This window comes from Sander lucioperca, chromosome 6 (assembly GCF_008315115.2).
Source record: "Sander lucioperca isolate FBNREF2018 chromosome 6, SLUC_FBN_1.2, whole genome shotgun sequence".
Lineage (NCBI taxonomy): Eukaryota > Metazoa > Chordata > Actinopteri > Perciformes > Percidae > Sander > Sander lucioperca.
The window spans coordinates 25,796,663-25,813,880 of NC_050178.1; the positions used below are offsets into that span (position 1 = coordinate 25,796,663).

Consider the following 17,218-nt stretch of genomic DNA (forward strand, 5'->3'; position numbering starts at 1 on the left):
GGAATTGCCGTTTGTGACCCGTCTGTTCTCCCAGGTAATTCATAGCCTACTGGCTGTCAAATGTTTACAGCATTCCTCGAGTGTTTGTGCGATAGACTACAGACTCTACTACATTTAACAATTATTTAACGCTAAATATTAAATTTAAATAATGTATAATTAATAAATTAAATCTATCTATATGGCTATCTGCCACATGGCGAGTAAATGTTTGTACCAAAATAGTTCTGTTTTTCAGTCTTCATTTTGGCGAAGGTGCAGCTTCTCTCTCGCTCTCTCTCGCTCTCGCTCGCTCACTCTCTCGCTCTCGGAACTTTATTTTATCAATGTTCCATCTCGTTATCTACAAAAATAATCTCTTTTCAACAGGCCAATAAATACGTACATACATTTACACTTAAATACACGACATCAACTAACAAAAATTAGTTGGTCTCCTTCAACAGAGCACAACACATCACCATGGGCCCAGATCTCACTGAACTGATCCACATCCTTCATCTCTTTATAATAATTAAAGTCAATCCTGATTCTGGCTTTCACCATCCGAGTAAACAGCAGATTGACATTAACATCAACAGAGTCATCCACCTTCCTCTTCCTGCTCACATACACAGCCATCTTTGATTGGCCCAGGATGAAGTTCAACAGCTGACATTTATGTTTAGCTAACTTACTCTACCTGAACCCAAGGATGAACATGTGTTTGGAGAAAACCTCCCCTACCTTACTGAACAGTTTCTCCAGCAGCAAGAACAACAGCGGCAGGCGCACACACTCAGAATAACAATGAAACAGTTTCTTTTTCATCACAATACAGACATTTGTTGCTAACACCAGGACTGATGACAGACAGAAAGGCGTTGACCGCCACTATCCCGTGTAACCCTCTCCACTGGAGGTCAGCTACTCTTTTAGTTAATGCTGGTTTGTATAAACTCCTCCACGCAGGTTGAACATCAACCGCCAACCCAGATGTCCTCGCCACGGTGTGTCAACCCGTTCATGGAGTTTACTCTTATTTAAACACAGTACCATCATTTTATAAAAAGGCATTTCCTTTTGCCTCTTTCAGGTCTGAAGTGCAGTGCTTCACATCCAAAAAACAACCAACATAATTATCAAGACTGGGGCGGACACATAAACTAGGGAAGGAATCGTCAGATTGAGGTGTAATCAGACCAACATGATATTCCTCCAACATTATGGAGTCATGTCCAGACAGATTGTACTTCCAGTGGTCCAACAGTTTAGAGATTGTTCTGACTGATCTCACACCCAGAACAGCTGCCAAAGCAGCAGCATTGTTTAGTTTTGGTCCAGTGATGTCCACCACATTCCCCAGCGTGAGCACCCGTGCTCTGCAGAACACGTCCGAGACGGCAGAACCAGCCCAGCAGGGGTAATCCAACCAACCGGTCGCCGTACACCACCGGTTCCTGTAGCAGCCAGTGTAGGGAGTCACCCTGCACCCGTCTCTCCTTGGTCAACAGCTTCCACACTGTAAACACGCCACGATAGAAAGGAGGCAAAGCCTGGAAACTCAGCTTCCTCACATCCATCAGGAACAGAGAATCTTTTAGTCCAAAACCCTTCAAGTCTCTCAGCACCCAATGGGCCAGAGGTCTCCAGACCAAGTCTTTAGGGCCAAACAGCAGTCTCTGGAGGAACTGCAGGCGGAAAGCAGCGCCCCTGCTGGCCAAATGAACAAGTCCTTGTCCTCCTCCTTCCTTGGGAAGAAACAGAACAGCCTGGGGAATCCAGTGCAGCTTATCCCCAAAAAAAATGAACCAAAACAGATTGAATTTTTGCAAGTAAATCAGAAGGGGGATCCACACAAGACAGTTTATGCCACAGAGAAGAGGACAGCAGATTGTTAATAACAAGCGTCCTCCCTCTATAGGACATGCTCGGTAAGAGCCACTTCCATTTCTTTAATCGGCCTTCTATTTTTTTCCAGAGCATTATCCCAGTTTTTTTGCATCACACACACTCCTCACCCAGAAACACACCCAAATACTTTACCCCTCCTGGTGAGCCCTCCTGGGAGAGATAGAGTGCTCTGCAGCTGATCTCCCACCACCACAGCTTCACTCTTAGCACAATTAACTTTAGCAGAAGAGATATGATTAAAAATACTTACATTCTCTACCAACGTGTCGATATCTGTTTGCTTGTTCAAAACAACCATGACATCGTCTGCATAAGTTGATATTTTAACAGCTGAAGCGCACCCAGGAAAATACACACCTAAAAGTTCATTCCTAAGTTTACAGAGCAGAAGCTCAATAGCGAGGGAATAAAGCATCCCCGACAGAGAGCATCCCTGCCGTACCCCTCTCTGCACATTAAAAGGTGCAGCCAAACCACCATTAATATACTCTTATATAATATACCATTAATATACAATATACTCGCAAAGTCACGGTACAGTACCTGAATCTGAGCTATGAAACCTGGGCTGAAGCCAAAAGCATCGAGCGTGTGCTACAAATACTGATGTTCAACCCGGTCAAAAGCCTTTCCCTGGTCTATGGAAATAAGACCAGTATCCATACCCAGTGAGCTAGAGACGTCCAAAACATGCCGAATTAAAGTGATATTATCACTCATTAACCTGCCGGGCACAGAGTAAGTCTGGTCGACATGAACCACTTCATCCATTACCTCTCGAAGACGAGAAGCGAGAGCTTTGGACAAGATCTTATAGTCCCCACGCAGCAGAGAAACAGGTCTCCAGTTCTTTAATTCCTGTAAGTCTCCTTTCTTTGGCAGCAGGGTAATGACTGCCCTTCTGCAGCTCAGCGGCAGGCGTCCTCTGCTCAAGCTGTCCTGAAAGACCTCCAGCAGATCTTCACCAATAACTGGCCAGAAGGTCTTGTAGAAATCCACAGGCAGCCCGTCGATGCCTGGTGCCTTACCGTTCCCCAGACTCATCAGAGCAACAGACAGTTCATTCAGGGACAGTAGATCTTCCAGCACCGTGTTGTTGGCAGCACCCACCTGAGGAAGCCCAGCACAGAAAGACGCAGCTGACTCAGCATCTTCCACGTACTCCTCTCTGAACAGGTCTTTGTAGAACAAGGTGGCAAATCTCCTGATCTCAGGGGTTCCCGTGACCGTATCTCCATCTTCAGAGCGTAGCGAGTGGATGATCTTTCTTTGACCATTCTTACTCTCCAGACCAAAGAAAAGCTGTGAGGGGGCATCCATCTGGGAAGCGTTGATGAAGCGACAGTGGACCAGAGCCCCCTGTGCTGTGATGCCCAACAGGTTGGCTAAAGCAGCCTTTTTAACTTTAAGAGCTTCAACATGCCCTTGACTTCCTGTGGAATCCACCACATCCTGTAATTCCACTACTTCAATCTCTAGGTCTTGAAGAGACCTGGTAATGTTCTTGGTGACATTGCGAGTATATTGCTGACAAAAAAGTTTCACCTGAACCTTTCCAATATCCCACCACTGCTGCAGTGATGGAAACTGGACTTCTGACTCTGGTGTAGACCCCACACACACTTAAAAGCCTCTCTAAAAGAATTATCATTTAAAAGTCCAGTATTAAAGTGCCAATAAGCACTGTGCAATTTTACATTTTGAATATAAATAGAGCACTGGACAAGACAATGGTCCGTAAAACCAACAGGAGAAATGATAAACACACCAAAATGGTGCTTAAAACAACAAAAGCGATCCAGCCTGGTCAAAGACAACATGTTGTCTCTGGAATGACTCCAGGTGTACTGCCTGGAGTTGATGTGAAAACCTCTCCACACATCCTCCAGCTCACAGCTCTCCATCAGACGCCTGAGTCTGGCCGAGGAAGCAGGATGAGGCTCCAGGTGATTACGATCATTAAAATCATCAGTACAATCCTGAATGACATCACACAAAAGGTTTAAAAATGTCATTCGTTCAATGGCCGAAACTGGAGCGTACACATTTATAAAAATAAGTTGAACATTTTCAAGCTTAACCTTCATTTTTATAATGTGCCCACACATGATGTCCTCCACACTAAAGGAGCAGGGACGGAAGCCCTTAGAGAAGAGCACCCCGACCCCCCCCCCACTGTCAGAGGCTTTATGGCTGAGAATAACCCCCCCCCCAGGCCACTGCTTCCTCCACTCACTCTCATTCTCCACATCACTGGGAGTCTCCTGCACAAAGATAACATCTAGATGTTTTAACTCCATCAGTTTAAACAGAGAAGCTCTTTTAACATCACTTCTTGCTCCATTAATGTTTAAGGATCCAATTTTTAAATCCGCCATTAAAAAGAAAAGAGTAAAAACAAAAACACACACACAACAAGTATGTGGAGAAACATATTACACCAGTCATCATCTTCAATAAGTTGAGCTCTGGCTTTAGTCACCAGTTTGTTGAGGCGGTAACCCTCTTGGATAGTGAACCCTTCTGTCTCTTTCCTCAGCCAGGCCACAGACCTGATAAACCCTCTCAGATCAGGGAAGAACTGCTCCGTCTTAACCGCCTTCATCCCTTTAGTGTCCTGCAAGAACTTCTTGATCTTATCCAGAGGATAAAGAGTTAACTTCTCTACCTGGGATGCTGTCCACTCACAATCCTCCTCATCATCATCATCATCATCATCATCATCATCATCATCATCATCATCACACAGATCCTCTAGCAGCTTTTTAGCTCTAGCATCATTCTGCTCTTTGTTAGAACTGTTTTTTCTTTTGCTGGATCTTGTAGTTCTATCCATCTCTTCAGACAGATTTTCAGCCAGACCATCATCAACCACATTTGTAACATTCTGACTGCAGCTTGTTTTATTTGCACTGCCTTTCTTTTTCCCTGTCTGTTTGTTATTTTCTGCTTTCTCATTAGACTGGGCATTTCCTTCGTTAACAGTTGTATTTCCACACTCATGTTGTTCAACATTATTCTCTTTTTCCTGCGTGTCTACCTCTGTTACCTGTGCAGTTTCTGCACACTGTTGCGCACCTGCCGAGTCTGAGTCAGCCGCAGGTGGAGCAACATCTGAGTCTGAGCCCCGGAGAACCGAATGGCGGAACCATTTTAACGGGAGACATCAGCTGGCCGTACCGTGACAGCTCTTTGGCCAAATCCTCATTTTTAATAAACCGAGGTGCGTTTGAAATCGTGATTCTTTTAGCTGGGCTCACCAGCGGGAGAACCGGGGTCAAAGTATCACGGATTACAATTCCTTTCTCCACCACAATCTCAACCTTCGCCACATCATCCAGGAAAATCACCACAGCCTTGTTCATACGGGAGGCAGACTTCACACTGTCAAACCCCACAACCTCCCCGACAGCATAGCTGGCCTCCTCCACTCAACAGCCCACATGAGGGGAAATCCTCACCGCATGTCGGCGTGTCAGCTTCTCCAGCACCGCATGGCCGCCAAACACGGGCATAATGCCCAGCTGACAACAGAACTTTCTGAACAAAACCCTCCACCAACTAATAACTAACAACTACACAACAAAATAATCACATACAAAACCCCAAATAAACAGAAAAACAAAGATAGAAACTCACACAGCACAGAGAGAGAGAGAGAGAGAGAGAACAAACAAGCATGCAAATGGAAATTATCGCGGCCGGAAAAATTATCGAGCCAATTTTTTTTATCGTGCGATGAATTGATTTATTGACTATTGTGACAGGCCTAGTCAACAGTGCTTGCATCGTTTAAGGAAACTCATATTTTAATATTGATCCAACCATAATGACCATGTTTTATCAGGCTTTTACTGAGTCAAAGTGGGTGTCCATACACAGTACGCGTTGTTTTCACAGATGGGATCGCCCCTCTTCCCAGCATTACTCGCTAGTGAGCTTGCCACCAGTTTCTCTTCACTGACCACTGACAAGCAAAGAAACCAGTCTACACCCTCCTACAACCGCCATGGCTGCAGCTGATTGGACGAACACTTCACGTGGGGCTGGCTGCTCCCGAATTTCAAAACCGACCATATTGGCGGCTCGTTTGGAATACGATCTCATATTTTACCAAAATAGTTTCTGAAAACATTTTAAGCGAGAAATAGGCTTCATTTCAGATCAACAAAGGTCAGTTTAAATGATTTTTATCAGCTTTGGAGTGATGGCGAGCCGAGCCGGCTGCTCCTCATTGGCATAAAGTTGGTTGGATTCAACTTTATGCAAATGAGGAGAGGGCGACTCGACGCCCCGCTTCTCCAAAGTCCCCGCAACACTACCAGAATGCAGTGCACTGCGCTACCATAGAAATGAATGGGAAGCGGGAAAAAGACGCTGCCAATGGAGACACACCATCAGTCTTGTCATGTTCCTTGGTGTCATGGTTTGGTGAGAGGAATCCTTAAACCAGATAGTGAAATGGTCCAGTCAGCTGATTGGGGAGCCACAACTTAACCCAGCATCCCTGTACACCAGACAGTTACAGAGGATAGCTACATCTATCTTAAATGATGACTCCCAGCCTTTGTACAGGGATTTTAAGCTTCTTCCCTCCAGACAGAGGTTTTTAATCCCACGGTGCAGAACAAAGTGGTACAAAAGTAGCTTTGTTCCTGCTGCTATCACTGAGCTCAACAAGAGGTAGTGATATTTACACAAATATGATAGAAGCATTTTAATTGGATTGTAAACCTGCTTTTATCTTGACTTTATTTGAGAGATTATTTATTTCAGTGGTTCTCAACCTTTTTTGTGCCAGCGCGCCCCCCCCAATCCATTATCCAGGTCCCTAACACCCCCCCCACATCAAATAAGATGGAGGCTAATTGCCCACGAATATTAATGATTATGCGCTAATATTAGGCCTATTATTGTTGTTACTGTTATCAAAAATAATCTAAAAATCATATCATTGAATGACAAACAACATATTTATTAGTTTTCCAGGTATCAAAAAAGCCATGTGAATAGAAATTATATTTACAGGTGTTTAAAAAAATGCAACCATTTGACATTTAGTTTAAATAGCAGCAGCCAATCAGAACGACTAGATATGTAACATTCAAACTTTAATTAGGGATTACAAACACTAACAGTAGCCAATCAGAAACAGCTAGCAATTTAACATTCAGATCTATTTTTCATTCAAATCTAAATCTATAATGGAATTGTTCCAACAGAAAACAAGCTGGTACTTATCAAAGGGTAAAAGCAGAAGGAGATAAGTTCCCGACCTTTTAAAGTTAGTGAGAGCCCTTTGTTGATGCTGAGAAGAGTCTAGGTTTACTATCGCCTGTCTTGCGAGTAAATAGCAGAAAGAAACGTTTGGAGAAACACAACCCCACATCACGCTGCGTTTAGAGGAGGTGTGAGAGTCCCGTACAGTAAACAGTGACATCACTGCCTCTATCACTTCTACAAGAACGTTTTAAAACACCAAACACAAGCCCTGAACTGGCGGGAGTTTGGGGAACAGCTGACTGTTTGCCAAACAACAAAGCACAGTCGACGTCTCTCGCTCGTCTCTTTTCTTTCTCTCTTTCTCCATGAAATGAAGCTGCCTTCAGGTGCAATAGGAAACGTCATGTTCTATAAACGATCTGACGAAAAACTGTTACTGTGAAATATAAAGTCTACTTGTGCTACATTGGGGGGGTTAAAGAACACAACAGGACGTTGCGGTGATTGCTTTTTTTCCCCTTTTTTTTTATCTGAACGCAGCTTCACGCTGAAGCACGGAGCTCATTTAAGTTGATGCTCAGACGTCCCGTTTCCGTGAAGGCAGCACGGAGCTGCACCAAACAAAGCTGACAGAAGAACAGAAGAGAGGAAGAGTTCTGATCCCCGTCTGGTCCAGTCACAGTGACGTCAACTGGCAGCTTTTAATGGAGCAGACCACTGGTTCAGTAGTTTAAAGAGTAAACATGTATTGTTATTGGGAATCTTTGGTTTAAACTAGCTTTCAAACAAACGCCCCCCAAGGGCACCTCAACGCCCCCCTTTCCAAAATATTGCTTGACGGTTTGTGTTCTTGCAGTTTGTGTGAATACAGCACAACAACACTGACAACCCAGACGTTAGCTACAGCGAGCTAGGACTGGACACAACAGCTGGGTGTGTTTTAGTAACCGTTCATACTCAACTAAAAAAGGATTCCAAACTCCAGTTCTGTTATTTCCCTCCAGATCCTCTCATTCAGAACCTCAGTGTGAAGGTTTCACTCAGTTTGAAAAATGTTCAACTACTGCAGATATCTTTATCAAAACTTAAAAAAAATGTATAACACACAAACAATAATTATATCTTGAATATAAAAACCTCACCACTGATATGCACAAAAGTATCCTCAGAAATGGTATGGTTGCTTTTCTTCTGTGAGGCTACACAGTGGTAGTGACCGGTCTTGGTCACAGTAGTTTGGAGGGTGACGTCGTCGCCTCCTCCTCTTTCTGACAGCTGGGGCTCTTTGGCAGCAAGTTGGTTTCCAGCACTGTCCTGCCATTCCACTCTAAGGTCTGCAGAAGCACCTCGAACCTCACACTGCAGCAGAGCCCTGTCGTTAGTTTCACTAACAATCTTGACAGATAGCTGTAGAGTACCTGTGAACACAATGGAAACAGACAATATACGTAGAGACACTTCCCACACCAAGTTTTTACACAAAATTTGTCATGCTGAAAAGATAAATAAATCATGCAATTGGATCGCATGAAATGTGTTGTCCATTATGTAGACAATATATTCCATTCCACTCTAGTAATATGAAGAATTCTTTTTAGCTGGATAGCTATACCTTCTACCAACGTCAATGTATCATTAAAGATATCAAGATAAACTGATAGATGTACTGGATTACTTTTGGCACACTAACTATTAGGTGTCGCCCACATGTTACCAACGCACTTAAAATACAATTACAAAGCACTGTCGTTATTTTGATTTCTTTTATAAACTCTCTAGTCTATATCTAACTATAAATCAAGGACCCTCTGAGTGTGAGTGTGTGTGTGTGTGTGTGTGTGTGTGTGTGTCCGTTGTCTTTTAAATGTCTCATGAACTGTTCATCTGATCTACTTCACACGTGACTTCCTGGGTACCCAGTGAACTTGGGTTTAGAATTTGGAGCAGTTTGGACAGCGTCAGATATTAATAAACTGTGAATAAAACTTAACGGCCGCACAATAACGGTTGAGGGAGAAAAAAAAAATGTTTGCCAGGGCGAGGCTGCCGCACCGCACTTAGGTCGGGGTTCCATATGGTTTTGGGCCGGGCCCAGTAGAGTCTGGTGAAATATGGTAGGTCATTTGTGGGGGAATTTTTCCTTGACAAATAACAGACATGGTCGATTCACACGTGATTAAGATCACAGACAACCTCCGTAATGATCACCAATGACTAGAAGTCACCAGGTAATACTAACCCAGTGCTAATAGGGCTTAATACGCCGTGTTGTCACTTTGAGTCTAAAACCTAATGCTGTGTTTTCAGTTAGTTCTTCTTTTAATGAACCAACACTCTGCTGCAGTGAATGAAGTGTAAAGAACATGTTTATCATCTGGGACCCTCACTGCAGAGCAACAAGTCCTAATAACAAGTTTACTTTGTCCAGGAACAACTTTATTTACCTCCATGGTATCAAACTATTACCAGGAACCATCACTGGAGATATTTAGAGTTACAGTGAGTTTAGTTTCTAGTTAGAAATAAAATAATAAAATCATCAATAACTAAAATCATACCTACATCTTTGAGTGTCATTATTCTCTTTGTGTGATAAATGTGACTCAGCTGAAATACTGCAGTTTGCAACAACAATGAATAAATCCCTCTCTGTACTGAATTCCCACTAGGTGGCAGTATTAACTAGATAAATGGACATGGACTTACACTCTTATTAATCTGATTACAGCTCATCCAGATTTCAGAGCCTCAGCATATTTTGGTAGAAACACTGTTACATTAATGTGTTACACCCTGTTTTAATGTTTCAGAAATGTCTCTGATTCTTTGACTTCAGTCACTAAATCTCCCTCATGAGGTGTTTTCATGTTGATCCTCAGGATCAGGTTGGAACAGCTGGTTATTAATATTTTACTTTGTGTGAAGTTTTACTAAATTATAAAGTAACTTCTATATAGCTTCATCTGTAGCTGCGTCCAATCAGAGAAGAACATCAACAATACAAACATGGAAATTATTTCAGCATCACGAGCTGCAGCAAAACTTACAAGAAATCAGTTTTAATGGATCAGGTGAAATATTAAACTAAGTTAGTAACACGATGTAAAAGTACAGAAAGTTCTGCTCTGTTTGTCTTTCTAGATGCTGTATGCAGAATATTTTAGTTTAAGAGTAATATGTATTCATACTGTTTAGAGCGAGCGGTAATATGCTGACTAACAGACATAACTTGGCCATTAAGTGTAACATTATTATTGCCATAACTTTGATCAATATTAGATTATTTAGTGACATATAACTTAACTGTATTTAACAGGTCTTATCTCAACTGGAAAGAAGAAACTAACTGTAGAGAGAAGAGTCTCAGAATCAGAGCTGACCTTCAGTCTGTACAGTGATGAAGAGAAGTAAACAAGTTCTGGGTATTATTTTCTCTGTGGTGTAATATGGAATAACTTGTGTTTTGATAGTATAACTCTGATTCTCCACTGGGCGTGTCTGTGCTGCGTTCAGGTTTTGTTCCGTCCTCCAACGCACCACGCCGGGCGCGTCTCAGAAGAGGAGCGTCTTGCTGCCTGACTCACAGATTATATCGTCTCTACAAGAACTTTACAGAACAATCCCATGTCTATTAAGATAGTATCTACCTTTACCTCTACAAGTACTTTACAGAACAATCCCATGTCTATTAAGCTAGTATCTACCTTTACCTCTACAAGAACTTTACAGAACAATCCCATGTCTATTAAGCTAGTATCTACCTTCCACTCCAAGTACTCCTGTAATTAAACTCCATGTCTTCTCTTTTCTGGCGTTGTCTTTATAAAAAGGGATTTGTGGGGTCTATTATGTTTCTCCACCTCCATGATGAATCTCCCGTCATCTGTGATGTTGTAGAGGAGACATACCATAATGGGGGGGGGGGTTGGTAAACTGACTGGATACTGTCGCTGTTTCACTTCCTGCCCGGCTGTTTGAACGCCCCGCGGCTCATGTGAAAATAGACCTGGCGCCTATCTTTAGCGGAGTGGAGCGCCGCTTCATGCACGCTTCTGGGACACGCCGTGGTGCGGCTGGTGGATTATAAAGCATTGACGAGCGCAGACACGCCTGGTGGAAATTAGGGGTTAGTGTCACTCTTGACGCTGCACAGCACTTCTCAATGTTCATCATTTCTGTCCTCAGAATCTTCCTCTGGAACATCTCTACAGACAGTAAATGTAACTGTAAACCTCTCCCCCCACCAAGAGTCAGGGTCTGTCCAAGGTTTCTATCTGTTAAGAGGAAGTTCTCCTCACCACAGCTGCACCAAATGCTCTTTGGGGGGGGGATTGGTGGGTCTCTGTGTCCTGAGATAACTCCTGTTACGATTTGACACTAGTATAAATAAATGTGAATTGAATTCTGTAAATGTGAACGTATCACGTATATAGTGTATAATCAGAGTTAAATATGATCACAAAGATGAAAGATGTACATATGCTCCTAAGAGGGGAATTCAGACTGATGACAAAGTTCATTTTTCTCTCTATTAAATCTGTGAATTTGACCATAAAGTTTTTGCAGTTTGTGTTTCAGCACAAACAACTGATGTATTAACCATACAGCTGGCAGAAATCTGTCTGTGTGTGTGTGTGTGCCTTAGTTCAGACTGATCTCAATATTTAACCATCAGTGCTGTTATTTATTCTCTCCTCTTATTCTTTCTCTTTTCTCTGGTGATAGTTGAACCAGCACCACCATTTGTAGAAATTAAACATAAACAGATGTGTTTTCATCTAAGTCTGAACTGCTTTGAGTAAATTCCCCTTCACACACACATTTTTGAGATTATTCACAGATAAAATCAGAATGAGGAAGAATCTTACCACTTATCTGCACATAGGTCTCAGCAGAAATCTGATGGCTGATTGTCTCCTGTGTTGCTACACAGCGGTAGCGGTCGCTCTTGGTTACGGTTACGTTGAGAGTGATGTAGAAAATGTTTCCTATTTGTTTGACCTGTGGCTTCTCAGCAGGAAGTTTGGTTCCAGCACTGTCCTGCCACTCTACTTCAGGTTCTGGATTGCCATGAACTTCACACTGTAGCAGTGACCAGTCCTTTGTTTCATCAAGTGTTGCCACGGATGGTTTTGGAGCTGCACCTGTGAACACAGTGTGAACAACTGTAACTATAGAGGACAATCAAAGCATTAAAACATTGATATTGGGGTGTTTTCATCTATTTTCTTGACTATGGGAATTACAGTGTGAGAGTAAAAACAGTGTACACCCCCTCTCATAGAGCACCTTACCATACATAGTGAATGACAGGGTCAGTCCCTGCCCTGTCACTGCTGGCCTCTCATGCTTATACATCCCTTAGTACATTACTGTGGATTTGTTATTTAGTATCTTTTCTTTTATTGTCCATGCTATTCATATGGAGTTGTTATTTTATCATCCTGTTTATGATGTATGTGTATGTCGTGTGTGATGTCTTTAAGCTACTGGGACATTGAATTTCCCATGGGGATGAATAAATGATCTATCTATCTATCTATCTATCTATCTATCTATCTATCTATCTATCTATCTATCTCTATCTCTCTATCTATCACGAGGAACAAGGAGAAACAAAAGCACTACAAGCAAACAAGTCTTGGATGAGTCAAATTCTGACTCTTTTTTTCATAAGGATTAATGAAAATTGACCAATACACAATAAACACAATGTTTAATCACAATCATAAAAATTGTAAAAAGGAAGATTTTTTAAAAACCTTTTTGAATTATTAACATTTACACAAACTTAAAACTGACGTTGTTGTATAAATGTCTCCACTTTTAAGTGATGTATTCATAATCATACCTCCAGCTATTTATTCTGTTTATAATGTCTAACTAGTAGCATGTATTGTACTTATAATGTAGCCTAGGTACAGAATATTTGCTTTCTTAAAATTCCCGAAACTGCACTTCGTTGCCCTAGTAACGTTATCTGTAATCTGTGCAATACATTAGACCACACACACACACCACAACATTAGACCCTACACACACACACACACACACTTATACAACACAATATTAGACCCTACACTACACACTAATACAACACAACATTAGACCCTACACACACACTAATACAACACAACATTAGACCCTACACACACACACACACACACACACACACACACACACACACACACACACACACACACACACACACACACACACACACACACACACACACACACACACACACACACACACAAATAATGTAATGTTTAACGTTAGTAGAACCAAGTGAGGACGTTGTGGATCATCAGGGGCCTGTTTCACAAAAGCAGAATATATAAATCCAGGATAACTGATAAAGCGAGGCTTGACCTAGACTAATCTGAGCATCCTGGCTTGGTGAGTTTCACGAAGGCTGCCAGGCTGAGGAGGAGAGACTAGGTCTAGTCAGGCTGAGGAGGAGAGACTAGGTCTAGTCAGGCTGAGGAGGAGAGACTAGGTCTAGTCAGGCTGAGGAGGAGAGACTAGGTCTAGTCAGGCTGAGGAGGAGAGACTAGGTCTAGTCAGGCTGAGGAGGAGAGACTAGGTCTAGCCAGGCTGAGGAGGAGAGACTAGGTCTAGTCAGGCTGAGGAGGAGAGACTAGGTCTAGCCAGGCTGAGGAGGAGAGACTAGGTCTAGTCAGGCTGAGGAGGAGAGACTAGGTCTAGTCAGACTGAGGAGGAGAGACTAGGTCTAGTCAGGCTGAGGAGGAGAGACTAGGTCTAGTCAGGCTGAGGAGGAGAGACTAGGTCTAGTCAGGCTGAGGAGGAGAGACTAGGTCTAGTCAGGCTGAGGAGGAGAGACTAGGCCTAGTCAGGCTGAGGAGGAGAGACTAGGCCTAGTCAGGCTGAGGAGGAGAGACTAGGTCTAGCCAGGCTGAGGAGGAGAGACTAGGTCTAGTCAGGCTGAGGAGGAGAGACTAGGTCTAGTCAGGCTGAGGAGGAGAGACTAGGTCTAGTCAGGCTGAGGAGGAGAGACTAGGTCTAGTCAGGCTGAGGAGGAGAGACTAGGCCTAGTCAGGCTGAGGAGGAGAGACTAGGCCTAGTCAGGCTGAGGAGGAGAGACTAGGTCTAGTCAGGCTGAGGAGGAGAGACTAGGTCTAGTCAGGCTGAGGAGGAGAGACTAGGTCTAGTCAGGCTGAGGAGGAGAGACTAGGTTGAGCCAGGCTGAAGTAATTCTGATAGATGCGCGTCCACGGCTTTCCTCAAAAGACCGCGAGGTCGATCACAGATTTACTGATGCTAAAATGGAGAATACGCATTGTACATACTTTATACAGAGTGAGCAGCAGCTTCTTGTGGAAGTATGATGACGTGAAAAACATTATTTGTATAAAAAGAAAAGAAACACAGCTGCTGTAATGAAACAGCGAGAGAAAGCGTATCAGACGATCACGGACCGACTGAATGCGTAAGCAGCCTAAACATAAACATTAACTGACCACTGCTCTGAACTGAACAGTGTTGGGCAAGTTACTTCCAAAATGTAATACATTATAGATTACTAGATACTGTCATTTGAGAGTAATTAGTTATATTACAATATTACTGTCTCTGAATTGTAATGCGTTACACTACTTTTGCATTACTTTTGAGTTACTTTCACCAAAATAACAGGGGAAGTTTGATTTGGCAGCTAGCTTGTTAATTTCACCACCGGATCAATAAAGTCTCCTCTTTATCCACTTTAATACATCACAGATTATTCATATTTTGTATAATTAATATAAATATGCAAAGTAACTAAAGCTATAAAAAATAGATAAGTAAAACGTATAATAGGCAAGTAGGAGAAAATGAAAATACTCAATTAAAAGTATGGCATTGTTGTAAAATGTTTGTTTATAGCACTTGAATAAGAAATTCATGTTGTTTAGTTTAAAACACTCTAAAGGAAATGTTCTTTTTATAGTGTGATTAAAACTCACTATTTACATTATTTACAGTACTTGATTTACAGCTGATTTGTGAAAAGGTAGCCTACACAACCTTATTTAACAGTAATTTAGTTTTACTGCGAAGCGTCACAGGAAGTGCTTTTATTTTGAAGTAGGCTACACGGAAGTTGTCTGTTGTGTAGCCTACTCTTGCTAGCTTACTGAGATGCTACCAGGATGCAACATGTCTGTCAGGCTCAAGTTGTTCACTTTCTTGTTTGTAAAACTGCAACATATTGAACAGTAAATGGTCACAGTAAAAGACAAGCGCTTTTGGTCGTCAATCGAAGCCATTCCACTACAGGCAGAGTTACTCTCCACGGCTGATAAAATGCAATGATATTTACGTGTAGCAAGCCTCAACATTAATTCCCGACATGTTTATATCTGTCAGCCGACGTACCGTCACCTGTTGGGACATACATGCTGTCCGTACCGTCTCTGGTTCTGACCACGGGAACAGAAACAGGACAGCTCACTTCAACGCAGCGTAATAACTCCTGAAAATAATATCCATCTCGCAAATGTATCTGTCTCTGCAGTCATCTCAACCATCGAATACAGCGACAGGAAAATAATACGGCTTTTTTTTTTCCTGTGAAGAAATGTGTCGCGGTGTTGGTGAATTCTTTAGAAAACCAATGCACCACTAAATGTTGCGTTAAAATGCGTTGTAACTCGCGTTACTGAGATTGTAACGAGTATAATATTACCGAAATGTAATTAGTAATGCGTTATATTACTGCGTTACAGCAAAAAGGAATACATTACTGTAATTGCGTTACTTTTGTAACGCGTTACTCCCAACACTGGAACTGAAACCGCCATAATCATTCCATTCAAGGATTAGGCTACTAATCATTTGCACAAATTAACAGTTGTACTCTTTGCCTTAAAAGTAAGCAGAAGATAATGTTAGTCAGGAAATTTACCATGAAGATCAATTTTCTACAATGCTAGAGTATGATGCGTAAATATCTCTTTCACTGTTCCTCCCTCTCTCTCATGGGCTAAAATATAAATTCCCTGTCATATTAACTTCCACTGCTCGCTTTTAATGCAAAGTGTACAACTGTTTGTTTTTGCAAATGACAGTGACTCATTGAATGGTTTCAGTTTAGAGCAGTAATTCATAAATATATATTTTTAGACTATCATTCAGTCGGTCCGCTATTATCTGCCACGCTTTTTCTCGCGTTTTTTTATTTTTAATTTTTTATAGAGGACGAGTTTCCTTCTCTACATATTATATTCCTTGCTCCCTTGTGGACATAGAAAATAAAGACACTGAAGAAATTGGACTCTAAAATCTAGAAACTATAAAGATAATTAAGTGATAAATTCCATGCACACTGTAAACATGAATAGAACAGAGTATATTCATCAGTTATTCCCCCCCCCAGCAAAACATAACCAGCAAAAACCATTGAGGTGTCCTCTCCCTGTTGTTACATGAATGTACAGTAGCCTACATCACTAGATAGTTACTGGTCCAGTGAACTAAGACTGTAATTTGGGAGGATTGTACAATTAGGATATGTTCTTTAAATACAGTACAATCCTCCCAAATTATAGTCCCAGTTTACTGGACAACACAAATTGTGTGTTAAGAAATCCAAATACAATGCACAAGAGGAAGAGGAACAAACATGATCCTTATTGTTAAAGAATTAAAAAAAAATAATCAATTAAAATAATTCAAGGTGCATTGGTCAACTATAGAAATGTACAGCGTTGTATGTATTGCCCTTAGTAACAGACTTCATTTAAAACACATTTGAAATGTTATCAGCCTTTTCTAATTATCTCAACAACTGTCATAATATATTAATAATCTTCTAACAACAATATGAACAGCAGTCTTCATACAGCAATATAACAGTAACAATGACTGTCACATGAATAATTATTAAAAACAATTATGGTCCCAACTTTAAATAATAACAGTACTTAAATGAACAGCAATATGCACCTGTTGTATTTTAATCCAGCTGATAACAAAAGGGTAAAACCACTGCTGGGTGATCAGAAAAGGCTCCAGGATTAATAAATCCTGGCTGTTAGCCTGGTCGGGAGCAGGCTAGCTGCACAGAATAAATCTCCATGGTGATTTATGAGCCTCCACT

The 17,218-nt window shown here is 41.7% G+C and overlaps 1 protein-coding gene across 1 annotated transcript in view; it reads right to left on the minus strand.

Annotated features, from left to right (window-relative positions):
- LOC116062310 (CD276 antigen-like) overlaps positions 1–17,218 on the minus strand; it is an 89,105-nt gene that overhangs the window by 65,279 nt on the left and 6,608 nt on the right. Inside the window, exon 3 of the mRNA XM_036001830.1 lies at positions 11,985–12,260. Coding sequence (XP_035857723.1) covers positions 11,985–12,260 — 276 coding nt within the window. The remainder of the gene's footprint in view (positions 1–11,984; positions 12,261–17,218) is intronic.